Below are 27,278 nucleotides of genomic sequence, written 5' to 3' on the forward strand. Positions count from 1 at the left end.
AACCACACTACCGCTGCCGAGTGCCGTCTGTGTGAGAGAGAGAGAGAGGCTAGGTCTTTTTTGCCTGAAGAAGAGAGCGGGTTTATCGGGTGATGGAGTATTTCGCCTGCTAAACAGAATGTTGCAACCTGCTTCTATTTTAACCCAACAGTATCGGGTTGGGAGGGTCAGGTCAATCGGGTGGGTCGGGTTTTGGGTTTTCCTGCACAGGCCTAGTTGCCAGAGTGTTGCGAGCCAGAAGATCCACGAGAGTGGCCATGGTTTGATGAGTTGCGAGAAGCAGTATTGACAGTGGCATTTGTAAGGTCTAGGGAAGCATGTTGCCGCTCAAGACGAAGCTCATAATGGAGTAAATGGCTATAAATCTCCTAAAGGTTCATAGGCTCCAACCTATTGGTGAGAGAAGTGATGACTGGGTCACATCAGACCCAAGGCCAACCAAGATGTAACTGACTAATTCACAGTCAATAAGAGGTTGCCCAATTGCCGCAAGCATGTCACCATACAACTTCATGTTTTGGTAATATTCAGCAATGAAACTGCTACCTTTTTTGAAAAGAGGCAAGATTGAGATGCAAGGTGGTAATCCTTGCTTGTGATTGAAGGAATATACTCTCCAATGCTTTCCAGGCCTCTCTTGAAGTGTGGAGGCCAATAATGTGAGCAAGGATGTCTTCAGATAATGAATAAATAATGGCAAGAGAATAGCAATTGATCTTCTTGTTGCCAAAGAAGATAATCAGGGTTCGGAGAGAGAACTGGAAGACTAGGATTAGTGGAAGTGGTAGAGATCATTGGTGGTGGAGATGTAACCCAACCATCAACAAAGCCATACCAACATTAGCCTTTGAGATGAGGGACAAATTGGGCCTTTCATAGAAGGTAATTCTCTCGGTTTAGTTTGATAGTGATGAGATGAGCAAGATTGGTGGGTGGAATGGCAAGAGAACCAGAGGTTTGAGAGTTTGTTGTCTTGGATGAGGAAGAAGCCATAGAAAAAAAAAAGAACAAGAAAAGAGTAGGATGCGACTTTTGTCAGATGGCTCTAGATACCATGCAAAGATTTGAATTGATTGAATATTCTTCACATGATATAATACATTACAAAGCTGTAGTATTTATACAACAAAGGTGACAGAGATCACGTAGCAATGGACAGCTGCACAAATCATGCAAGAAAGGTGTCAGCTTCTAGAATAATATTCTTGCCATGCAGAGAAGCTTTAATCATGGGAGCTTGCTGGGTTGTACATGATCTTTGGGAGTTGATGGAGCAACCAATATGGAGTTCTTGACTTTGTTTTGTAATTTGGGTGGTCAGCTCTTACACGAAGTATCTCTATCAAGTACTTCCTAAACTATGGAAAATTTTGATGAGATAAAGTATTTCCTTTTCCATATAGAGAATTGCTACTATGCCGTTCCAGCTATAACGTTTTCACTTTATCTTGTTGACGTGATACCACTACTTGGTACCACATGATTTATTAAAAAAATAAAAAATATATATATTAAAAATAAAATGGCATCCAAAAATATAAAAATAGAAAAACTAAAATTCTAGATTTCCGCTACTCTTTCTGTGTTTTTATTTTTATTTTTTTTAAAACCACGTGACATCACTTGACAGTGTCACATTAATGAAACAAAGTGAACTATATAACTAGTATGGCATTGTAGCATTATTGTAATCTCATTCTGTTGTAAGCTCTCCTTCGTAGGTAGTTTTTTTTCCATATATTTTTAATAGACTCATCAACATGTATAGAGCTGGAACGAACATCTAAATAACCGAAAAATGTACGTAAGAAATTTCTCAACTAGGAGACTTAAAAGTGTCAAATGCATGTGCAACGGTAGTGTTTATTTTAGTTTAATGTTGTGCATGCTAGATAATTAAGGATACCCGTGATCATAAAATAACAACCGATTAATTATGCAATTTCCACATGTCTATCTTCTTATTAGTGTATGAGCTGACATTTAATGAGGCAATCATTGGTCTTTCCTTTTTGATGTTGCAAGATCGGGGAATGTTGGGTTTCTAATTTTACTTTTTTTTTTTTTCTGGGCAAATAGTACTAAATTAATATAGTGGTATAATAATGAGTTATTACAGACCAGGATAAGAAAATAAGGGGGGTCATTTCCAATATAGAAGTCCAGTAAATATTGGGGTAATTTGATAAGGGGTATGCAGCCAAGCACATTGTTTGTTGCAGCCCAATGCACCAATTGATGTGCTCGTTGGTTTTTGTTCCGATGCATTTTTTGTGCACTCCAGCTCTGGAAGGACTTGAGTAGCATTGAGATGTCTGTGAGTTTATTAGAGATGGTCCAGTCTGGAGATGTAATGGAGTTTAGAATTGCATTGGTAATCACTTGACTATCTCCTTCAATGATTATATCAGGGAGGTGTCGATGGGTTGCTTCCTCAATTGCCAGCTTAACCGCCATGGCTTCTCCAAAAGTTGGATTTACTAAATCTACCTGTTGAGTTACTGCAAAAATAATTGTTCCAATGCTGGATCTAGAGATGGTTGCAGTTGTTGAGCCATTGTTTCTAACAGCTACATCATAAGAGAGGGAGAGATGTCCTACTAGAGGAGGTATCCATTCTGGCATATCTGCTTGCAGTTGAGTCTTTACTTCCCACATGTGCTAATGTTCTTTGTATAACTTGATCACAAAGTTTGCAGAAGGTATTGGTCATTTACAGGGAAGGTTATGAATGACTAGTTTGTAAGGAACTAAAGGGAGTCCATGGCAATAATTGAAATTTTTTTGAAATTATGGTACTGCTCTCTGTTGGAATTCAGTAGTTTTGTGGGATTTAAGATCAGTTTGAGCCATTCTTGTAGAGGAGAAGTAGCAAACGATGAGATATTGAGAGGCCAAGGGGAAAGTCTCCAAAGAATACATGAGTGTGCATATCTTAGGAAGAGGTGGCCAGTTGTTTCTTTCTCTATATGACATATGGGACAAAGAGAGTCATTTTTAGAAAGGGACAATGGAAGTTTTAGCCTAGTTTTTGTGGGAAGAATGTTGGAGATGACTTTCCAAATGAACAACTTCAATATGTCTTGAATTTTTATTTTCCATAGTTTTTTCCAGTCAGAATTGGAAAATGGAGAGTTGATGGCTAGGGAACCATTTTGCTGAGAGATGATATACTCATAGGTTGATTTGACAGAAAAGTTGCCTAAGTGGTGGTTGAGCTAGATAGGCTTATCATGTATGTGGGGTAGAGTGGATTGTGGTAAGGGGATTTTGATGATTTCTTTGGCACTTTCTTGGTTGAAAAGAGCAGCAATGCGAATATCATTCCAGCAGCGGGGTTGTTCAATCATCGATGTTGAGACAGTGAGGTTAGGGTCCATAAGGATGGATGTGTCTTTTCGGATTGGTTTGAAGGATTCAAGGGAAGGGATACAAGTATCATTCCACACTTTGGTTGGTGTACCATTCACAATTTGGTAGCAAAAATTTGCCTGAATGAGAGGTTTAGCCTTTAGGATAGTCAGTGGTTTTTGGAGTTACTTCAAGGAATGATGAGGATTTCAAGTACCTTGAGTAGATGAATTGTTGACACAAACTTGGTTCTTTTGTAGAGATGTTCCATCCAATCTTAGAGATAAAGGCTTCATTGAAGTTGGAGTTCAGCCTGAGCCCTAGTCCACCTTTGGATTTTGGTTGGCATATGGAGTGCCATGCTTTTGGAGTGAAGTTGGATTTTTTGTTTAGTTTGAAACCTCGCCAAAAATTGTTTATGTGACAATATATTTTTTGCCAATTGATTTGGGAAGGCTTAAAGAGGACATGGTGTATGATGTGATTGAGCTAGCAACCGATTTTAGCAGTGTGGTATGACCGGCTTGGGACAAAAGTTTTTAGCTCCAGCCACTCAATCTTATCTGAACTTTCTCTATTATTTCAGTGAACAAAGGTTTTTTTTTTATTTATTTACTAAATGAGAGTGGGAGTCCCAGATGCTTTAGGGGTGAATTGGTTTTTTTGAATTGGAGGATGGATGTGATGGAGGAGATTGTGTTGGGACAGGTGTTACCACTGAAGTGGATGGTGGATTTATTATTGTGGACTTTTTTACCAGACCCTGAAGAATAGGTATTTAGAGAGTTAAGGATTGTTTGAGCAGATTGGATGGTGGCTTTGCTGAAAATGATCAGGTCATCAACATATATTGCCATCTATGTTGATCTTAATACCTTCAAAAAGGTTTCTATTGACCTCCCTGGAAATGAGCCTGGACAGAACTTCACTGCCTAAGATGAACAAGAAAGGGGAAAGTGGATCTCCTTGCCTTAATCCTCGTGTGGGTTTGAAAAGCCCGTGGGGAGAACCATTTATGAGGATGGATCATGAAACAGTGGAGATGCATTATGTTATCCATTCGATCCAAGTTTGACTAAATCTCAGGTTGTGCAAAACAGATATAAGAAAGGGATATTCCATGGAGTCAAAAACCTTTTCAATGTCAATATTAATTGCTATGATCCCTTTCTTGCCTTTTTTCTTTTTCATAAGAGAAAATAGTTCTTGAGCAATGATGGTATTCTCTTGGATTATAAGGCCAGGAATAAAGGTTGTTTGGAAATGAGATATGATTGATGGGAGAATGGCTTTGAGTCTGTTAGCTAAGATCTTCGAAATGATTTTATAACAGACATTTGCTAAGCTGATGGGTCTGAAGTGATGCACTGAGCTTGGGGATTGGGACTTTGGGATGAGTGCAATATATGTATGGTTTATTTAATTAGAATCTTGCCTTGATGAAAGAAACTTTTGATTGCTTCTATCGAATTAGGGTTGATAACATCCCAATAGAATTTAAAGAAAAGGCTAAAGAATTTTGTATGATTGTGAGGTCTGAGGACCACATACCTGGTGCAATCTTCAGGCTGTCAATAACAATGCTCCTTCTTTTGATGGTGGTTGATAGGTGAAAAAATCTGGTATTGAGATCAGTAGTGGTGAGCCAAGTTAGATGTGATTTCTACCTCCAAAGTTGTTCTTCTCTCAAAAGAAGTTCATTAAGGTTTGCTTGGAGGTGTTCTTCCAAAGTTCTATCAATAATACCTAAGGGTGAGGATTAAAATTTTGTAAGAGCTTGATTGAGGAGGTGAATCTCGGATTGGATATTGCCAAAAGAGAGCTTGTTCCAAATTTTCAGAGCTTGTTTTGTTGCTTTCAAATTTTTGGAGAGGATGAGGGTGGGGGAGCCAGATTTGAATTGGTGCCATTCTGTTTTAACAACATCAGTGCTGGATGGATCTCTAGTCTAGAATTCTTCAAATTTGAACGGTTTCTTTTGGTTTTTCAGGCCAAAGGTTGAGAGGATGATGGGTGAGTGATTTGAGGAGACCATTGGGAGGTTAGTCAAATTTGCATTAGGAAAAAGGGTTCTCTAATGATTGTTGGCAATGCCCCTGTCTAATTTTTCACCAATGTTAGCAAGCCCATTTCTCCTATTTAACCAAGTGAATCAAGGTCATGATGCACCTAAATCAATCAAGCCATTGTGTTCCATCAGGGAAAGGAGGCTTGAGGATTTTGATGAGCTAGAAAAGGGACGGCCCCAGCTTTCCTCAGTTTGACTAATAATGCTATTGAAATCCCCTAGTCCTAATCGAGGCCCTGGAAAGGAGTTGATGACTGAATTGAGCTTGCTCTTGAATTCAGTTTTGTATTTTTGTTGGTTGGACAATAGATCAAGGTGAGCAACCACGAATGATATATAGGGTTCGAATGCAATAATAGAGCTATAATATTGCTAGAGACATTTACAAACTCCACATCCAGACCCAATTTCCACATAAACAGCAAACCACCCCTTTTACGAGTGGAGGTATATGAACATAGAAAGGAAAGCCTAGTCTATTTACAATAGTTTGAGTATTTACTTCAGTTAAAAGTGTCTCCATTAAGAATACTCCATCAGGGTTATGGTTCCTAATATTGGCCCTCAAACTACGCATTGCATGAGGTTGGGCAATGCCCCTGCAGTTCTAGGACAGTAAATTCAATTCTTTGGGGGTGGCAGTTTTGGGCCTGCCATCATGGTCTCAAAAATGGTGGGAAATAATTGGATTGTTGGGATGGAGGGGTTGATGTCCACTAGAGGGTTGTCATGCTTGAGATACAGATTGTATCTTGATTTCTTTGAGAGTGGTTGAGATTTGTTACCTAGCTTTTTCTTCTGAGAGGAGAGATCTGTTGACAGAGTGAGGTTGTCATCGAGTGAGTTCTCTTAGCCTAGATTAAGTTGACCTGAGGAACCTTGATTTTCGTGTCTACCAGAGTGTTGTTGGCCTTCGGTGTTTGGGGTAATAAGTTCTGATATCGACTTGCAGTGTACTGGAGCTTCTCCAGACGTGTATGGAAATGATCTTTTGCAGGGGTGGTGGGTTGTTTGTAATTGGTAAGGGTTTGGTGGAGGTGTGTGGAGTTTAACAGAAGGGGGGATGGTATAGATATTGCCTCTGTGGTTGAAAATTAGGGGGAGAGGGGGTTGCAGAGGTTTGTTTTGGTGATGGGTAGAGTTAGTTGTTAGGGAAGGGGGTTGAAGTGGGGAGAATGGATTGGGTCAATAGTGGGCTGTGTTGGGTTGGGATATATTGGGGTTAGGGAAAATAAGTATTTTCTGGATGGGTTACGAGCAGGGATATTTTGTGATTTGGGTGATTGATTTCTGATGGGCCCAATATGTGTTCAAATTGTGATATGATGGACTTGTAAAGAGAAGGCCCTGTGGAAGATAGGTTTGTGCGTGGGAGAGTGGGATTAGGGAGAGTGAAGGAGGAGATGGGCATTAATTGGGTTGTAGAATATTTGTTCAGAGATGGGATTTGAGGCTACAAGGGATCTCATGGGGATTTGGTTGATCAGGATGGATGGCTGGATTTGCGAGAGATAATTGGATAGGGGACAAGGAATTTATTTGGGTTATTCTTTGTGGGCTCGGTATTGGATTTGGGGTGGGATAGAAGGGGACAGATTGGCAAGAATTAAATGGGTATGTTTCTTCAGCAAAATCTAACGACCTTTGGCCACGTGGCATGGTACTATTTTTCTGCATGCATTTTGAGAAGGAGAGGTGGGCTACAGTGCTCATGTGGAGGCTTTCACTGTGCATTTCTGGGATAAGCTCCATCTTCTCCTTCCCCTTACAGGATTGGTTTTCAGTGATGATGTGGGGCAAGTTGATCTCTTCACTTGTAATGACCTAGTGTAGTGGGGGATGGTTGTCTATTGCAGGGTTTATGGGTAGATCCCTCTGAAGCTGGTTCTCGAGGGTTGGTGACGATCTCAAGGATAGATTTTTTGACTTTGACTAGGTTTGGGATTCAGCTCTCATCCAAGGGCCGAAGGAGAATATTTCTGATGATTCAACAATGAAGGAGCACTGGTGGTGTGTATGACCTAGGCGTCCACAGGAGTAATAGAAATCAGAGAGCCTTTCATATTTAAAATGATTTTGGCATGGGATTTACTCCGACGAGGGAGGTGGAAACCATCTTGGATGGGGGCTGAGGCTTTAAGCTGGACTTTTAATTTGAGAAAGTTTTTTGGTGGTCCTCCTAGGATTGAAGAATAGTCTACACAGGAAGTGTAGTCTATTTCGAGTATGTTGCCTAGAACCCTACCTATTTTTATGGCATTTTCAGATGTCATAAGCTGTAGAGAGAAACCATGGATTTGTAACTAGAAGGTAGACTGCTCTAGGTCTATTTCAGAGAGACTTTGTCCTAGGAGCCGGTTTTGTAATATCAAGTGATAGCCTCGAAAGTTCCATGGACATTGAGATAGGATTCGGTCTGTCTTTTGATAGAGAGAAGGTGAAAAGGAAAGTGTTACTGTCTATATCCTTTATGATTAGGCCCTCTACAAAGTTCCAGATGGCTTTGATGGTGGAGTGGAACGTGAATCTGTTGAGAGGGCGAGAAGAGATGAGTCTAAACTCTACCTACCAGAGTGTGATTTGAAGTGCGAGCTACTGCTTCAGGTGCAGGGTCTAGTTGTAGATCATTCCAGGAGGGGTCTAGTTGTAGATCATTCTAGGAGAGGGCCCCTGTTAGAGAGACAAGCTTGTCCATGTCAGGGGAATCCATAGGAGAAGTGTGGTTGGTTGAGTTGATTGTATGGGGTGGTTATGGAGAATAGTTGGACACTTTGGTTAACTGGAAGGTGGATGGCTTAAGTATATCTCAAAGGAGTTAGAGAGAACTCACTGGAGGAGTTAGCGTCTTAGTTTCTAATTATACATGTACGCTCATATCCTGATCTCATATAGAGTGTAGACGAGCAAAAAAGAAGTATATTTCACATTGCTAATATATATCAGCAAGGCAGTGTATTCAATCTAATATATGAGTTAGGGGCCATCAAGGGTATCATCGCACTCTATATATACTGACAAAGACCACAACAATATGTTGCGCATAGCTGCGGAAATAGCTTCTCCAGACCAACTAAATATCGTATCAGGGGCAGCACTTAAAATGCAATGAGAGCTATTGTGGTGGTTCTCTATTCGATTTAAGCTTTCTTTTAATCTGGCTATACATGCATTTCAGAACTTTTAGTACTTGTCAACTACCTAATTAAGCATTTATTATTACAGGAGATAGAAAAGATTGTTCAGCCTTCATACACAAAGATGAAGAATAAAGTTCAAAAAGAGAAAGCTTCACATACACCACGGGAATTATTTATGAAGACACATGCAAATTTGCACAAAGAAGGTGAAAAGTGGATGAAGGACACAGCAAACTATGGCACGCTTGTGGTGCAACTGATTGCCACCGTAGTTTTCACTGCGGCCTTCACTATACCGAGTGGCAACAATGTAACACCCCACTTGAAAGGCCCATTAAGACTTGTCCTTAACTCCCATATTCCTAGTTAGTGTAAGATGATGATTATATTTTGAATAATGTTACATACAGTCGTGGAGTGTGCAAACGTCGTGCAGTCGCTTTGAAAAAGAGTGGGGTCCACTATTAAAACATTAATTTATTTTCATGTGGGTCCCGTATTTATTTACTTTTTTCAAAGCGACTGCACGGCGCTTGCGCACTCACGACTGCAAGTATCATTTCTCTTATATTTTTTGAAAAAATTTAGAGATTAATTTTTCTTAGCATAAGAATCACAATTTGGGTTTAACTAGAATTATTGGAAGAGTTCTTGTAACGCCCCGTCCCCGAGAGTCCGGAGAGTTAACTCATGTCGTTAAAAATCATTTTCTATCCACATAGTACATAATCCAATTTTTCTCTATCTCACAAACTACTCATTAATTCACATCAAAAACTCCAGTATAATTAATCCAAGACAATACAAAGTCTTAATTAAAAACATCAACCTCCCAACAATTTATATCATCAGAATGCAACAAACTTACTGAATAACAAAATCCTCAATACTCATGTAAACCTCCTATGCTTAAACCACTATTCTTAACTCCTCTTACCTATGCTCCATATTCTTGATCCTCAACTGGCATATTCAAATCATCTGAAAATATTGGAGATAAGAGGGGGTGAGTTATCAACAACTCAGTAAGTAGAGAACATATACAAGCGTGCAAGCATGAGCCTTTCCAGAAAGTTCAGTATGCAGAAACAAAACATTATATTTTTATATGCAGATCTTAGAAACATGTTATCAGAAAATCAGAGCGACTTTGCAATCTTTTCATACTCCAAAAGAGTCAAATGTTCATATTTAAATATCCATTTCATATTTAAAAACACTTTTTGGCATTCAAAAGCCATTTTCATATTCGAAAACCAACGTCAAACTCAAAACACCAATATTTAAACCCGAAACCGCCAATAAATCTCACTCATAAACCAATCACACAAACAACTCCATAATCCAATCCAACCGACCCCCTTACTCCTCGGACTCAGTCCGGCACAACCAACCAATTCACAGTAATTATGAGTTAGCGCAAAATACATTTAAATCTCAAAAGTTCTTTGAGAAAATACTTACAATGCTATAATATAATTTTTGAAAGATCACGGAGGTGATAGAAGTGGCGGCAAAGTAACGTAACAGTGCAAAATACATTATGGCCGTGGGTCTCAAAAACCCACTTTTGAACGGAGACGAACCAAGACCCAAAATTGATAGGGTAGGGCTTAGGGATGTCGGTGAAGCTAGTGGTGGTGGTGGTTTGCCATGGGTGGCGGCATAGGAGGCGGTTTTAGGGCAAAAAGCCCAAAACGGAAATATTGATGGATGTGTTTCACCGGTGGCAGATCAGAGCTAAGGATGGGTGCTTTGGGTTGCTAGGAGGTCGAGGATGATGTGGTGAAGAAATGGTGGCCGGAGGTGGCGCGGCGGCAGTGCAACGGTGCAAGGAATGCCGCGGCTTTGAGGAGCTCGTGGTGGCTAACGACGGCGCGAGAGAGGCTGCAACTGAAGAGAAGTGGTCGCCGGGGGGAGGGGAAGACGATGGGCTAGGCGGTGCCGACCACGGAGGCACGACGGCGACGGGCTGGGGAAGAGAAGAAAACGGGCAAAGAGGGAGAGGGGAGGCGTCGAGCACAGGGGAAGGCTGGGAAAAAAGAAAAAGAAGAAAAAGAAAGAGAAAAGAGAAAAGAGAAAAAGAAAAGAGGAAAAAGAAAAATGGAGGGAAAGAAATGAGGTCTAAATCCTCACATCTTGGGTCACCAAAAATGATCCAACGAAAAATATTTCAAAACAGCAAGTCAATTAAAATAATTTAAACGTAATGATAAAATGAAAATAAAGTAATTAAATCCAACAATCAATTAATTTAAAATAAAGAACAATTTAAATGCATCACAATAATAAATATTAAGAAAACATAACTAATTAATTTTCACAATTTAAAGATCATAAAATAAACCATTTAAAAATATCCGACAATTTTAAAACAAGAGGATAAATTTTTGAATTAATAAAAATAATCTTTCAATAAAAATACACTAAAATACGGGGTGTTACATCCTCCCCCCTTAAAATAAAATTTTGTCCTCGAAATTTGTAAGGCCATACATCGCGCTAAAGCAGGATACAAGATACAACCAGAATACGCTCGAAACAACATACCATCACCAACACCCAAATAGAAGTAAGTAATGCTCTTCTCAAGTCTACTCCCATAGGCAATTCCATCATACTCACATTAGACTCCCAATGGCATCTCACGTTCAGTATTCCTAGGGTGGCTATGATATCCAAAATCTCACTTTTTCACAAGAACCTTAATACAACATCCAATAAATTCCAATGATTAATAGCTCCATACAATAATATTTGCTAACCTCAATCGACTCCTATACTACAACTTCTAAACCTCCATAGAATTCTACCTTTGGTAACCTAATAACCACTTCCAAAGTTAACCATCAATTACAAAATTTTACACAACCAAATGATTAATCTTCAACTACAAGTATCATCTCAAAAATTCAAGTCACCACTAATTCCTCAAGATCAGCACAAAATCCGAACTCCTAACTACAACCACAAATATCACGCTTCTGCTACGCACTCTGATAATTCGCCACATGCATAAAATTTATGTCTTCATAAAACTAACACCATCGAATATAAGGTGGCTCCATACCTACTAACCAGAAAACTCTTATCACCTTTTGGTAGAAAATATTCTTTTTCCCAAAACCAGGAGTTATCACTCATATTCCTCAAATAACTCTGATGCCTTAATCAAAATCAATATTCCACAAATACATCCATTATCATAGACAGAAAACCAATATCAATCAACCTCAACATCCCAAATTGCAAACAAGTAACATCACTCCAAAATACGCTCATCTCATCTAAGATAAGGAAGGCTCGATTCCAACTCGGCCAACCAATAAGAGCGCCTAAAAAGTTCTACCCGACAACCTAAACCCGAAAACTCGCCACCTACATTCTAAATAACCTCTAATCTAGCGATGACTAAACTCACTACGAACCATCATTGACTTCACCAAAACATTATCAAAACCTTCTTGGTAACTTGCCCACCTACATCTATTCCTATAAGCTAGTATTAACACGACTAATTCCTTCAATAGCACATCACTACTAAACCTCAAGGCAAGCCATACTGCTCAAATCATCAATCCACCAAAAACCAAAGCAAAGCACATACACCAAACATGACGACCGATCAATCTCTGTTCAAGTTAAATAACAATGTCCTTAATTTAACCAACTGGATACTCAATCTCCAAAAGAAAGTATAACCTCCAAACCAAAATCTCTTGAATTTAATACTATTGTATTTAGTCCTCTTCAACACCTACCCAAGACACTTCTTCCAAGCCAAAATGAGACTAGGACCTGTATTATTCGAAATGCATACACACTCACCACTACTACGCATCGATCTCAAGCACCCTTAGTCAAAACCAAAAAGCCTCCAAACATACAAGTGATCCATCGCTACCATTTCCATCATCTAGACCTATATCCTCGAAATCAACAAGAATCATTTCCTAAATTCGCACCATCTATTATCCCTAAAATTGATATGGATTAAATCCTTAACCTGTCACTGTAACCTCGAGCTAAAAACAATCATTTTCCAAACTAGATCACTACCTTCCATCCCCAAAGAAATTCTCTTCTGAAAAAAAATCTCATATCAATAACTCAACTCTGATCAATCATATTTTAATAGTCACAGACTACTTAGTCTCCAAAAATAATTCAAGCTAGCACACTAAGCCTGCGGAATTAAAAACTTAAATCTTATTACAAATCAGTCCTTCAAATCTGTAATTCTAAAACCTTAAATTATATTAGAATCATTTTCCGAAATCTGTAAGATCGATGAACTTATAACCAATAATAAAACAATAGACTCCCGAAGCTTTCAAAATCTAAAATATTAAAAGATAGCAAATCATTTCTTAAAGTCTGCAAAACCTTAAACCTTTGGTGATATTCTCGTAAATCTATCCTTAAAGTTTGTTGAACTTACAACCTCCTATTCTAAAGTCTTTTGTCATAACTCCACAAAATCTAAAACCTCAATTATCCTACGCCCCAAAGAGATCACCCAGACCATGTCGTTCCTTTCATGCCTCAAGATTACAAAAGCAAACCAAGTCGATAAAAGTTCAAGCCTACTACACTATATTTATACCAAATAATGGCATTCTCAGTCGTACCATCTTCCTGCCATAACTTAACCTTTAACCCATTTTTTTTTTCAACTTCGAACTAAACGAACAAAATAAAATAAAATATAAAATAAAATAAAATAAAAAACTTTTTTTTTTATAAGTTATAAAATAAAATAAACTTAATAAATAAAATAACATAACATAATTTCAATTCAAATCAAATCAAATCAAATCAACTGAAATAAATTCAACTTAAATAAAAATAATAATAATTTCAAATTAAACTTTTAAACTTTTCTAGAACTGCGCATATGGTTTTACCCATTCTTAGCCATGTCTTTAACCAACTCATATAGTCCTTCCTACCATCGATAATTGTAAACCCGACATCGCTCTAAACTCCCTTACATCTTTAGAATCTAAACCTTAAATCTTATAAAGATTATCCCTTATAGTCCACAAAGTAAACTTGTCGGATCTAAAATTCCTAAACCTCAAAATCTCAAAACTCAATCATAAAGTCTGTAAAATTTAAAACCTTAAATATTCACAAAATCAGCTCTTATTCTTTACAAATCTACACCTCAAATCTGAAATTTCTTCCTAAACCCACGGATATCCAAAACTCGAATGTTTTTAGTCTGCAGAACCTCAAACCTGAAATATCCCCATGATCATGTCTTAGTTTTCAAATCTCTATATATCAAATATGAAATTACTTCCTAAACCGAATCGATATCCAAAACCTCAATCCATAAAGTCTGCAGAATCTCAAACCTGGTTCTGATACCAACTGTAACGCCCCGTCCGAAGAGTTAACTCATGTCGCTAAAAATCATTTTCCATCCACATAGTACATAATCCAATTTTTCTCTATCTCACAAACTACTCATTAATTCACATAAAAAAACTCCAGTATAATTAATCCAAGACAATACAAAGTCTTAATTAAAAACATCAACCTCCCAACAATTTATATCATTAGAATGCAACAAACTTACTGAATAACAAAATCCTCAATACTCATGTAAACCTCTTATGCTTAAACCACTATTCTTAACTCCTCTTACCTATGCTCCATATTCTTGATCCTCAACTGGAATATTCAAATCATCCAAAAGTATTGGAGATAAGAGGGGGTAAGTTATCAACAACTCAGTAAGCAGATAACATATACTAGTGTGCAAGCATGAGCCTTTCCAGAAAGTTCAGTATGCAGAAACAAAACATTATATTTTTATATGCAGATCTTAGAAACATGTTATTAGAAAATCAGAGCGACTTTTCAATCTTTTCATACTCCAAAAGAGTCAAATGTTCATATTTAAATATCTATTTCATATTCAAAAACACTTTTTGGCATTCAAAAACCATTTTCATACCAACTGTACATATTTAACTATCCTTTTCATATTCAAAATCGCTTTGGCATAACATAACTGAACCTCTTCATCTTATCGTATCATGTCATATCGTATCATATCATATACCATGTTTAACCCCTGTGGTAGAGTTGTGTTATCCCCGGTGGCCAAACCAAGTAGTATCATATGGTGAACTTCTCATTTTTCAATCTCGGAGCCCCGAGTGTGCACACAGGAAAGAACACGTAAAAAGACCAATTTGTTTCTAAAGTGGGTGCACTCATATCATATCATATCATGGTGGTACCAACCATATCACGTGAACCAGTATCATCATATCAGAACTATATTCAGAATCATATTCAGAACAGATAAGTATGCCAAAGGTTTATCATATCTATATCATATCAAAACACGTGCGAAACATATTCATATCATTTCCATTTGATCAAAAACATATCCAAATCATTTCATATCACATGTATAAAAAATATCTCAATGAAGACACATTGAAGGAAACGGCGATGGGCTGGGGAAGAGAAGGAAACGGGCAGAGAGGAAGAGGAAAGGCGTCGCACATGGGAGAAGGCTGGGAAAAAAGAAAAAGAAGAAAAAGAAAGAGGAAAGAGAAAAAGAAAAGAGGAAAAAGAAAAATGGAGGGAAAGAAATGAGGTCCGAATCCTCACATCTTAGGTCACCAAAAATGATCCAACGAAAAATATTTCAAAACAGCAAGTCAATTAAAATAATTTAAACGTAATGATAAAATGAAAATAAAATAATTTTATCCAATAATCAATTAATTTAAAATAAAGAACAATTTAAATGCATCACAATAATAAATATTAAGAAAACATAAATAATTAATTTTCACAATTTAAAGATCATAAATTAAACCATTTTAAAATATCTGACAATTTTAAAACGAGAGGATAAATTTTTGAATTAATAAAAATAATTTTTCAATAAAAATACACTAAAATACGGGGTGTTACAGTTCTAGTATTTTATTTTAAGATTAACTACCAAAAAGCCAATAGTGGAATGACACTTGGCATTATTATTGGGCTAAGTATGGATGGTTTTTGGTGTGAGCCCAAAAGTATTTAATTAAGGGCCATCAATCACTAAGGATGTGATGAGCTAGAAATAGGTGTCATAAGCCTAGACCCATTTGGATTTTTAAGGTTTTAGGCCCCTCTTGAAGAACCTTAGAAATTAAGCTCAACGTATAGTAGGCTTGAAGCCTTTAGGCCTAATTTAGTGAGAGTGAAGGCTTTTGGCCCAACCTAAGAGAGACTTGTTATTTGGACCCAAACTTTTTTTTTATTAAGAGTTAGAGCCCCCCGTCCACGAGGGACCCCTCCCCAATTTTATTAATTGTCTCACTTGTGGCAGAGGAAAACCGTGGTACATTCATGGACTCCGAGGACCAAAAACTCAGAGTCAAAAAATAGCCGAAATAAAGACCAAAATCTACGACCAAAGATAAAAACCAACGAGATACAACACTTCGGTAGAGCACCTGCAAAAAAGGTTAGGATGCATAAATTCCTAAAAACATAAGCTAAACCAAAACGAAAACCATCGGCATGCTAACACCCTCCATTTCTACATGAAACTCTGCATCTAATCATAGGAAGACCCCATTTATCGATTCTCAATAAGCCCCACAACTGCGATGGCACCTCTGTCATATAATCCCATTCCGAATCACCTCCCCTTGGAAACAAACTTGGTAGGCGTTTGAGGCCTTAGATGAGCTCTCAAATCTGGACATAAGATCCATTCAATAACCCACACCAAAGCCCACCTCCAAGGCTTACACAAATGGCCCAACAAGCCAAACGCACAAGGCCCAACAAGCCTTATCTTTCATTTTTATCCTTCTAATTGAAGCCCACATACACCATACTATTGGTTTCCCTCAAACCCAAAATGTGACACACGCCCCTAGGGTTCCCACCTAACCATGGTTAAACTTCTAACTTCAATTGAGAAGTACTAATCATCTCACATATGATTAGTAACCTCTAAACCATGTATTTAAATTAATTTTTATTTAATTTATTTCTCACAATTATAATTTGAAATTTTTGGCTTTTGTTTTTGTTTTGCATTGTTCTTAGACCAACTTAGAATTTTAGGCTTGACCCAACACATGTCAATTGGAACCAAACCATGTCAATGCCCAAATCACCAACAATCGGCACCTAGGTGCACCTCTTTGTGCACTTCATCAAACCAGCCCCTAGCCCATGCTATTTCCACCATATTTTTAATTGTAATTGCACCACTCACACCTCACCACATCACCCAAGATTCAGACCCAGCATCGAGTGAAATGGCTCCAAGAAACCAAACCAAAATCCAACTATTTCCTTAGAAAATATAGTTGGAACCAAACCGAAAGGTGACTTCATGAACTTTCTGCTCATCCTTGAGCCCTCTCCACACACCACCACCCACCCCCTCCAATACCTAGAGGACTCTCAAAGCACTCATGAGCTTGTTCACCATTTTTTTTCTCACCCCAAAGAAATGTCAAACCGATTGGCAATTGGAGAGGCTTTACTCATGTCACACGGCTAACACCATCACTTTGCTTCCTTCCTTCACATGGCAGCCAATCTAGCCTTCTTTTCTTGCATGAAAGGGCTCCAAATAAAGTTCATCATACCTGCAAAATAGATCACAAAGATGAGACAAACAAGTAAGCAAAAACTGGCCAACTTTGAAGACGCCTACCCGTCGACTACTAGCATGACACCATGCAATCATTTGCATTTTTGTTTTTATTTATGCACCATGGCAGCACCTACACCCACATAACACAAGGCAGCACCTTAAAATGTAGAAATGATGAGAGTTTGAACACTATTCACCTGCACAAGTGATGACACAAGGTGAAACTTGCATCATCACACTCCACCACCCATTTCAACCAATTCCAAGCCCCTTCTTCATCCAAAGCCAACGTCCCCCACCCTTCTTGAAGCCTATAAATACCTCGCTCACCTCTTCATTTGCCCACACCACTCCTCCAAGCCTTCTCTTTAGTTCTTAAAGGGCTTTTCTCCTCTTAGTGTGCAAAAGAGTGAAACCGAGTGAGTTGTGAGAGTGTTCTTGAAGTGAGTGTGTTTAGGAGCTCAAAAGGCCATGATTTTGTAAGTTTTATTGTCTATCATTTGTTAAGTGTTAGAATGGCATATTAGGTTTTAAATTATGGCATGAGAATGATATTTTGATTGAATTTAATCAAGGTTTAGCATGCTAATATCAAATCGAGTCAGATGTGGTGTTTTGATGAAATAAATTGCTTTTGGTTGAATTTTTAGTCATGGCATGTCTTGATATAATTTTATATGATTCACTCATGTCTTTGAATGAATATTGAAGGTTTAAATTTAAGGTTGAAAGCATGCCATGATAGGTTTTAAATTCATATCTTGTATTGATCATCTAGCATGCATCAGTTTTACTTAGTTTATGTTTAACTTATGGAGTTTTGATTAATTTTACCTAAGCTTGAATAATGTGCATTTAAAAAAGTCTTGTGATTGGGATAAGAATGAAAATGTATTATTTGATTAAGTTTTTAAACATCTCTTGGTAAAGAAAGCTAGAAACATCATGCATGTTTAATGGATGGTTTAGTGACAATTAGTAAGGGTGAAAGTTGGTCGGTTCAGACCAGAGAAATGGACCGGACCGACCCGGGACCAATACCGGTCTGTCTCGGTCCCTGAAATAGAGGACCAAGACTTTTTGGTCCGGTCCCGATCCAATGGTTTCCCACCCCGGACCGGACTAGACCGACCAAATTGAATAAATATATTATATATTATTTATATAATAATTATATAATTAATTATGTAATTTTCATCTAATTATTATCATTGACCCTATAAAATAATTTTTTATTGAGTTAATTACATAATCCACATTAATAATTCACTTAATTTTAATTTAGTATTTTAAGTAATATTTTTTTATTAATTTATTTTTAAAAAAAAAAGAAGAAAAAAAATAAAATAATAATTGGGCCAGACCGAACGTACCGACCAGATCGAACCGATAGCTACCTGTCCAGTCCAGTCCCTAGGGATGTTCGGTCCAGTCCGGTCCTGAGAAAATGATGACATCACCCACCCCCCCAGACCGGACTGATTTACACCCCTAATAATTAGGTCTTGAGTCATATTTAAATGTTGGGATGAACTTGTATGAACTGAGCATAAGTTTTTTGAATACACATGCATCCATAAAAGTTATGCAAATATGCAAATTTTGGGGCCCATATTCAAATAGTGAACATTTAGGGCCTTAGTGGAAATTTTGCTAAGTTTAGGGGCAATTTTGGAAATACTAGTTTTTGAACCCCTTTGATTATGAACCATCTTCCTTAGTAATTCAAATTCTAACTTAGTATAACTTTCATTACAACCGCTTCGATTCTCTAAACTCAGGAAGTTTGTAACTTGGCCTCTAACTTACACTTTGATAATTTATTTATGATTTATTGATAAATGTCACATTCATGTTATAAATTTCATTTTGAGCATGAAACATCATGTTATATGATACATTGAATACATAACTACTTGCTAACATGTGCAATTTTCATCATTTGGGCAAGTTATACAAAATTTTCATTTTCACATGAAACTTACTTATAAATGCATGTTATGAAAAAATATTTTTAAAAAATTTCGTGAAAAAAGATTTTGTCACGACCCCAAAAGCTAGGATGGGGAAGTATCCAAGTAAAACTCATTCGTCAACTCTGGAGTGAGTACAAATAGGGCGGTAACCCCTGGGTTGATGAATAATAGTTAATGGGTTTTGAATGGATTCTTTTTAAACGATACCGTAGCGAAGTCAAATTTTATGGCAGAACTTATATCATGACCGGAGCAGATCGACCAGGATGGACCAATGGATACAATTGGTTGAGCAGGAGTCGGACCTGGAGAGGAGATTAGATCTGATTCAAATGTTCATAGCACTAACTCTGCATATGATAAAGCGTATGAGAGAGTTGATTTAATTTTTGAAACTTGGCTTTAAGAATCCTATATTAAGGATATGCTATATTTAAGTTTGAACTTATGCTGGTTATTAATTCTATTGGTATGTTTTAGTTCATTCTGGCATGAGTTATGTTTAATCACCCTTATTCCGTCGCGATTATTGCATACTAGGATGCATTGCATATTAACTGTCATGAACAGGGGTATGTAACTATACGTTGCATGTCTCGACGCTCCAAGTCTCCATTACATCCCAAGCGGGGGTTTGAGGTCGTCAAAAACAATCAAGAACTAGGTACTCCTATTTTATTAAGAAGCAACTGGTTTTTGGCGTTCTTCATCTCATATGCAATTGCATTGGTCTCCTCATCAACCTCAATATTAATATTTATGTCAATTCTCACATCACGCCATACAGAAGAGGATTTCTTTCACTCATTATGATGCAGGAGGATCCGAGGCTAATGATGCTGAACTGTCATGTTGCATGTTGATGGTGCTAAACTATCTTGAGATGGAAGATTAGCACAAGTACGGCAGGAAACAGTGATCTCTCCTTGATTTGGGATAGTTTTGAGCATGTGTCTATATTTTGGCCATAACTTTGACTATGGATATCAGAATTGCGCATATAACCCTAATTTGGAAATTTCTTTTCGACGTGCACGGTGTGCATCGTTTTTAGACCAAAATTAGTTGTTTTCCCATTCAACTATCCATTTTTAGATATTTTTGCATTTTATGATAATATTTCATTTCTCATTTAGAAAGTGACTTTTAAGTTATGTTGTGGGAATTTTTCCCTCATTCATACTGTTTTTAAGTCATAAAAGGTTGTTGGAATTTTTCACTTTTGCACTAGTTTGCAATTTGTCAATATTTGCTAGAAATGCCCACCCTTACCCTGAATTAAAGCTTGTAAGTACTTGCTGAAAATTTTCCCACGTGCACTATTCTTCATCGCATAATTGTTGTGCACTATTCTTCATCGTATAATTGTTATTGGATTTCTTATTTTTGGGTTGTATATAACGTGTAAAATAATTGCTAAAATCTTATCATTGGATTGCCTTATGACTTGTATCTACTTGTTGAAAATCTTTCCATCTTAGTATGATTTATGTGAGTAAATTAGATTTTGTAATATTGCTAGATTTTTTAATTACATGGCTTTACATGGGTGTGTGTATCATGACTCCGAGTCGAGATAAGACATGATCTTGGTGGAGCACTTTTGGTCACTCAAGAGTGCACAATATTAAGTGACATCTCCTAAATTGTCGTTAGGAGACAACGGGCTCTGGCGAGATTGTAACACTTTAATCTCATCGTGGTAGACCAAATATTGTTCCACTCCTCTGAACCATAGAATTTGATGCCGATGGAGAGTTCGATAATGGTTATGAGTATGGAGACCCAACACCTCCAAATGATTGAGAATTGGGGCTTTTCCCTAATTGTTAAGTTGCTATATTTGATTTTATTGAAAGATTGGATGACTATAATATTTGATTAGCTTAAGGATACTTGGGCTCTGTTGTATTAAATTTTTTGGAAGCCAATATTGACTTATATTGGATTAGGCAAAATAAAATCATGTTAACTTTTTAACTACAAAAACCGAAAGAGGTTCAACAAATTTGATCTCAACGGTAGAAAGACCATCTTAATTTTTATTCTTATTTCACCCAAACGCTACAAGTTACAACTTACAAGAAATGTTTGTATAAAATTAAATTAACAACTTTATAAAATTCTAGATATTTACAGTTAGATTCTCACTTGCAAATAATAATCAATAAAAATATAAATGAAAAAAATAATAATTTAATTAGAATAAACTATATAACCGTTACATTTTAAAAGAAAAAGTCGTCAAAAAATTACACATTATAATTTATAATTTATTAAATTACAAAATAAATTATAACAGGTAGATTTGTAAAATATGACAAAAAAATTCTAAAGAAATAATAAAATTAAAAATAAATAATATTTTATTTATTATATAGAGTTCTGATGGATTATCTAATATGGCATTAAGTTTTGAATGAGATAGACAAAAAGCAAAAAATGAAATATTATGTAAAGTATGCCTACTGAAATATCTAATTCAATACTAATACTCTTATATATGAGATGATCCGAGGTAACCGAGTCTTTATTTAACTCCATCGGATTCCCTATACAGGATTACAAATTCAAGACCGGTGGAAATAAAAAGACAACAATCATAAGTATATTGTACTATTAAAAGGCATCATCCCACAGATCATCAAACACACCACCGTACGTACAGCTTAACGAAAAAACACAAGCACCGATCGATCACAATATATAGAATACTAATTAGAGCAATACCGAACGTACTGTCAACTTATTTTCCCAAACAGCTAGATCACTGATCATGTGTGGCTTTGCTGCTTATGGTTTTCTATAATAGTGCTTTCGGGTTTCAGTACTCTTTTGCTCTTCCCTAGTACTGCTCTTAGTACTGGTCCTGGTTGTCTGGCAAGATCCTGAGTGGTGGTTACTACACTTCCTTACTGGTCTTGTATTTTGACCTTGCCCCTTGCTGGTCTCCTTCGATGGTAGCATTAGTTGGCGGCCTGCATGCCAATCACAATATTTAACAAGCCTATTTAATTATTCTATCAATTAATTATTCGCAATAAGTTGGTGATATATCCCCTTAAAAAAATATTTGCAATCATAGAATACGCAAGTATTGATACTTATTTTCAAAAAAATGAGTAAACATAAAACCTATATAAAAAAAATTAATTTTTTGAAGCAATAAGTCAAAGAATTCGTGATACTTGCACAACTCATAATTGTATTTAGTAGTACTCTTACCGACGTTCCTGCTTGTGTGGCCGGAAGAATTTGAGGACTGGATCATTTCCATTTTCTCCTTTCTGATTTTGACTGATGACTGGAAATTAGTACTTGGCATTTGCACCTTAGTACTACTCCTGATCTCGATTGAATTCCTGACTTCTACTTTCATCTTAGAATTGGTCTGGAATGACTGATGCACTTTCGGTTTCACCTTACCGGTCTGGCCTAAATGGATCTGTTGCATGTTCTTCATAATGATATCGATTGACTGGTGGCTAGATATCCCGGAAGAGTATTTTTTCGATTGAATCATTATTTGCGCCACTGCATTCATGGAACAAACAAGCCCAATTAAAAAATATAAAGTCTCGCACCACCGCTAGCTCGCTTCTCTACTCCAACATTGGCACCGATGATGGATGTGCAATAAGTCAATTATGAATGTATATATGCCAATAAATTAAGTAAAAATATGTCAGCCTAAATGGATTCTCTAGAGTTTGCCCAAATTTTAGGATTTATTGTAGAGGGAAATAGACATAATATCATCATGTGGATTTTATTATAAATTATTTAGTATTAAATATTGTAGGACATACATGTTAATTATATTTCTTTTTTACATAATCTAAGCCCTAAAATTCAGATAACACATCTAAGCTTTGGATCAATGAAACTAAATAAAGATTAATGTCACGTAATAAGGAAATGTGTTTTTAGTATATATAGCAAATAAGAAAGCAAATATACAAATTTTACCATTTTCTTTTCTTTTCGTTTCTTTTCTTTTCCTGATTCAGGTTGCTTTATTATGTTTGCCTCATTTCAGAAAAGTCAGAAAAAAAAAGACAAAACAAAACAAAACAAAAACGAAAACCAGAGACATTTCTCATATTGGAAAATATTGCTTCGCCTGAATATTACAGGTAACCTATTATGTAGTAAACATAATACTTGAAGTTGGACAATTTTTAGTAGGCAATTTGAGCCATATTATAATCTCCCATAACTACCTCCCTGATAAAGTGGTGTTGTATAATCTCAACAGGGGGGAATTTAGGACGATAATGGTCCTATCTAATCTGTAAGCAATAAGCTATGAGTTCAATGGCACGGATACATATTCACTGCAGAATGCTGATCAACGATTACTATCGAGTCCAATTTCATGTTACCAAGTTGCAGAGACAATCCGAAATAGTACTGTAATGCAAAATCTCACATTTTTCCTAACTTCACAGTTTCATCAAAGCAGTAATGATATATATTCATTAAAAATGAAAGAAGCTGCACAATTAAGTACTCATGAACTGAAGTGATATTCGATTCAATTTCATACGGATGCCATCATTTTGATGGTATAATCTAGACGAGCAAATTAATACCGAAATAAGGAACAAGTAATTAATATATGCTAAGAACTTCTTGAAATTGAAAAGTTCCATTCACTTCGCTAATAGTGGAAACAATGAAAAAGATATAAGATTAGATCTATCTAATATGAGATCAAAGAAAAATTAATACCTGTGTAGAGAGAGATGTATGATACGGTAGAAGGAGACCTTTTTTAGCAAGAGCATATCCAACTGATCAAGCTAGGAATTTAATATGATAGACAGACAAATACCTGGATAGATCAACAGAGGTCTGTGATTGAGATAAGGTACTTTAGCTCCCTCGTTGATGAAGAACTTAAGCAGGGCAATCCAACTGATAAAGGAATGGGTTCAGCTGGTTTAGAGGGTTAATTAATACCAAGTAGAGCACAAATAATTTGTTTTTAAAGGTAAGTACTGCAACGCCCCCAACCCTGCTTAGGATACATCGAGACTGAAGCGTCAAGACATACAACACAAGGTCAAATACCCCATACATGATAGATAATATGCAATGCATCTAGCATGCTTCTAGAAATATATAATAATCGCAATGGAAAACTTTGTTTAGTTTAAAATTTGTACCATAATAAACTAAAATCACAAACATAACTCATAATTATAAACAAAGAGCAGATTTTACGGACAGCTAGTCAGTACAATATTTACAGATCCAAAAGCAAAATAAAATGTCTTGGGAGTAGCATACTCCTTAATTACAAACATCGAAACTCAATAAGTTAGACCAATAACATACAAACAGTTTATAAAAGCATGGTTAATAATAATAATGAAATGTGTGCATAAATGACATGAACTTGCATTACTCAAAAATTGTATTTTTCTCCCATCCATATTCTTTAGCAAAAGAGAGTAACATCATATCATCATCATCATCATCATCATAACATCATCTTTTAAACATGCTTATGGTACCTCACAGTTCCCCACAAAACTGTATGCACTTACTAGTTATCTTCACCACACGACAGGTAACAACGCCTGTGGCTTCGTCTCAAGAGTACTCAAACTTCACATAAACGTCCTTCACTTATAGTACTCTCTAGCCTCCACCAACGAGAAGGCACATACTTACCCACGCTCCAAGACTAATCTCTTTCGAGGTCACTAACTGTTCTTCGTTAAACCAGGAGACTCCACACTACATTTACGTACTCTAGAGTTGACAGAAGAGTTCCACTAAGATAATCCACCATCCTAGCTTGGGTCATGATAAAAATATTTTTAATGCGTAAGTTATGCTTCATGACATGTTCATATGCTTCATAAGGGATGACAGAATATCATGACATGAATAATTCAAATATCTATAGAACTTTAGAACGTGAACATGAAGTTTTAATATGGCATTTATAACTAAGCATACTAACATAAACCAAAAGTTAGAAGTTAACTTACGAACTCCCTCACTTTAAAAAGTCAACTTCAAAGGCTGAAATAAATAAGTATATATACTATGGTTAGAAAAACTTCCAAAATTTAGCAAAAATTGCACTCTAACCCCTTTACTCTTGAAAATTGCATATTAATCCCAAAACTTTCAATAATTGCAATTTAACCCCAAATTTCACAAAACTTCATAAATCACATGTATTTTCTATTCTAAATGCATTTCTAACCTTAGAATATGATTTATCCCTCTGCAAACCTAAGAAAACACCAATTCTGAATTTCATGAACATAAACATATCACTAAGTGCATTTTGAAGCTTAGGCCCAGTTTGGATACACAAAACAATCTCATCTAATCTCATCATTGCAATTTTTTCAAACTCCCACACAAAATATAATAAACAATTCAACTTTTTCAAATCTCAAAATAAAAATTATATTAAAAAATTATATTTTAACAATATTTTATTCAACTTTCAACAAAACATATCATCTCATCTCATCTGAATTGCCTAACCAAACAAGGCCTAAATCTTATGCTTGTAAGCTTTAAACCAAAATTATCAATTAACCTCATCCCAAGACAGATTTTAATAAAAAATCAACTCATTAAACTTCCACCACAAATAACCAAATTTACCCAAAATACAAAGCAAAGCTCAATGTGGAGTTTCTTGCTTCTATGATGTATTTGTGTGCTTAAAACATCATAGTATCCTAAGTTCTTAAAATATTCATGATAAAGATCAATTCTAGACATTATCGTGCTCAAACAAACAATTAATCCAAGATAACTTTGAGGAAAACTCTAAATCACTAATTAGCTCAACCCGAGACATGTATATAACCATTTTGAACTTATAACTTCATCCACTTGTAATTTGTTGATTTTCTTGGGCATCTTTTTTCTTTTGATAAGTGATTTTCTTGGGCATCTAAACCATGCAAATCATCAATTCTAATATAAGTCCAAATACAACATCCAAGTCATAAAAATTCCAGATTTTATTACTTACCAAAAAAAAAAAAAAGTCATAAAAATTCCAGATTTGAAATAAAACATCAACTTCTGCATAACTGAACATCAAGCCATCAAACCGACTCTTATTATTAGTATTGATGCATATGGCCTCTATTTACTTAAATCCTAAGCATCTATCTCATATATGAACAACCCACACTCACTATAAACCTAAACTGTAATTGTATCCATTATATAATTCGTAAAATTCAGCATTTCTAAACAAGAACTCAAATCATCACTATCTTACAATAAAAGTGCTATATAACCATAACAGAGGGTTGTAATATTGTTGCATATTAACACCCATCATCATGTATCTTAAATAAAAGTCACATATTTGGACACTAAGCTCATAATAGAAGCTTGAACCCAAATCTTACTCATCACAAAGCTCCTTTACAATCACAAAATTAACATCCAACAACTTTGAGTCATCATCAACTATTAATAGCATGCTAACCAAACATACGCCCAATACCAACTCACAAACCAACCATATTTATTTCCAGAAAAAACACTTCTAACACAAGCTAACATGTTCTACATCTAAGTACTAAAAATAAGAATGGAGCTTTTGCACTTACCAAAGCTTGAAAGTTGGGATAAAGTTGATGGACACTCACCACTCTCTCTCGGTTTGACTAAAAATTTCTGCGACTTGAGTTTTGGTTGTGCGCAAGCGCCTGTGTATTTGCGTGAAGAAGAGGGAGAGCAGAAGAAGTGTCGGTTTCGGTAAAAATAAAAGGAATTGGGAACAATGCTTATCGGTTAAGGAAACTAAATTCTTACTTTATTGAATCCTAGCAAGACTTGATGAAAAGAAGCGTGGGGCTGGGGCCTTCTCCATTATTTATCAAATGCATTACAGCTGTATGGGGGCGTCCATGTAAGGCGTTCTAGTACCTGATTATAAGACTGGCACGTGGCACTTTTTTATTGGTCTAATTTACATTCGAAAATTATAAAACAATTTGTGGGACCATAAATTTTTAAAAATTCTAATTAAATGAATGGTGGTTTGAAATGAGATCGTAATTTTATGTTTTGTTTAAAAATTTAAATTATTATATTTTAATAGTATTATT

General features: G+C 36.2%; 1 protein-coding gene and 1 non-coding gene across 2 annotated transcripts; both read right to left on the reverse strand.

Annotated features, from left to right (window-relative positions):
- Positions 1-337: 337 nt before the first annotated feature.
- Positions 338-475, reverse strand: LOC118348378. Its single transcript, XR_004801469.1, has one exon. It is a non-coding gene; the product is annotated as a small nucleolar RNA Z247 (small nucleolar RNA).
- Positions 476-21,646: 21,171 nt separating this feature from the next.
- LOC108982548 lies at positions 21,647-26,983 on the reverse strand. Its single transcript, XM_018953957.2, has 4 exons — positions 26,817-26,983; positions 24,008-24,090; positions 22,396-22,704; positions 21,647-22,148 (listed from the first exon to the last, which is right to left on the reverse strand). Exons 3-4 carry the CDS (start codon positions 22,691-22,693, stop codon positions 21,964-21,966), a joined length of 483 nt encoding a protein of 160 aa, XP_018809502.1. The 5' UTR covers positions 22,694-22,704; positions 24,008-24,090; positions 26,817-26,983; the 3' UTR covers positions 21,647-21,963.
- Between the last annotated feature and the right edge of the window lie 295 nt (positions 26,984-27,278).

Source organism: Juglans regia, chromosome 4, assembly GCF_001411555.2.
Source record: "Juglans regia cultivar Chandler chromosome 4, Walnut 2.0, whole genome shotgun sequence".
NCBI classification, from domain to species: domain Eukaryota; kingdom Viridiplantae; phylum Streptophyta; class Magnoliopsida; order Fagales; family Juglandaceae; genus Juglans; species Juglans regia.

Bases quoted from the DNA above. Each gene is read 5' to 3' on its own strand.
- LOC108982548 (XM_018953957.2), bottom strand. From the start codon at position 22,693: ATGATTCAATCGAAAAAATACTCTTCCGGGATATCTAGCCACCAGTCA. The intron at 22,149-22,395 runs GTAAGAGTACTA...ATTGGCATGCAG, and splicing joins CCACACAAGCAGGAACGTCG to GCCGCCAACTAATGCTACCA.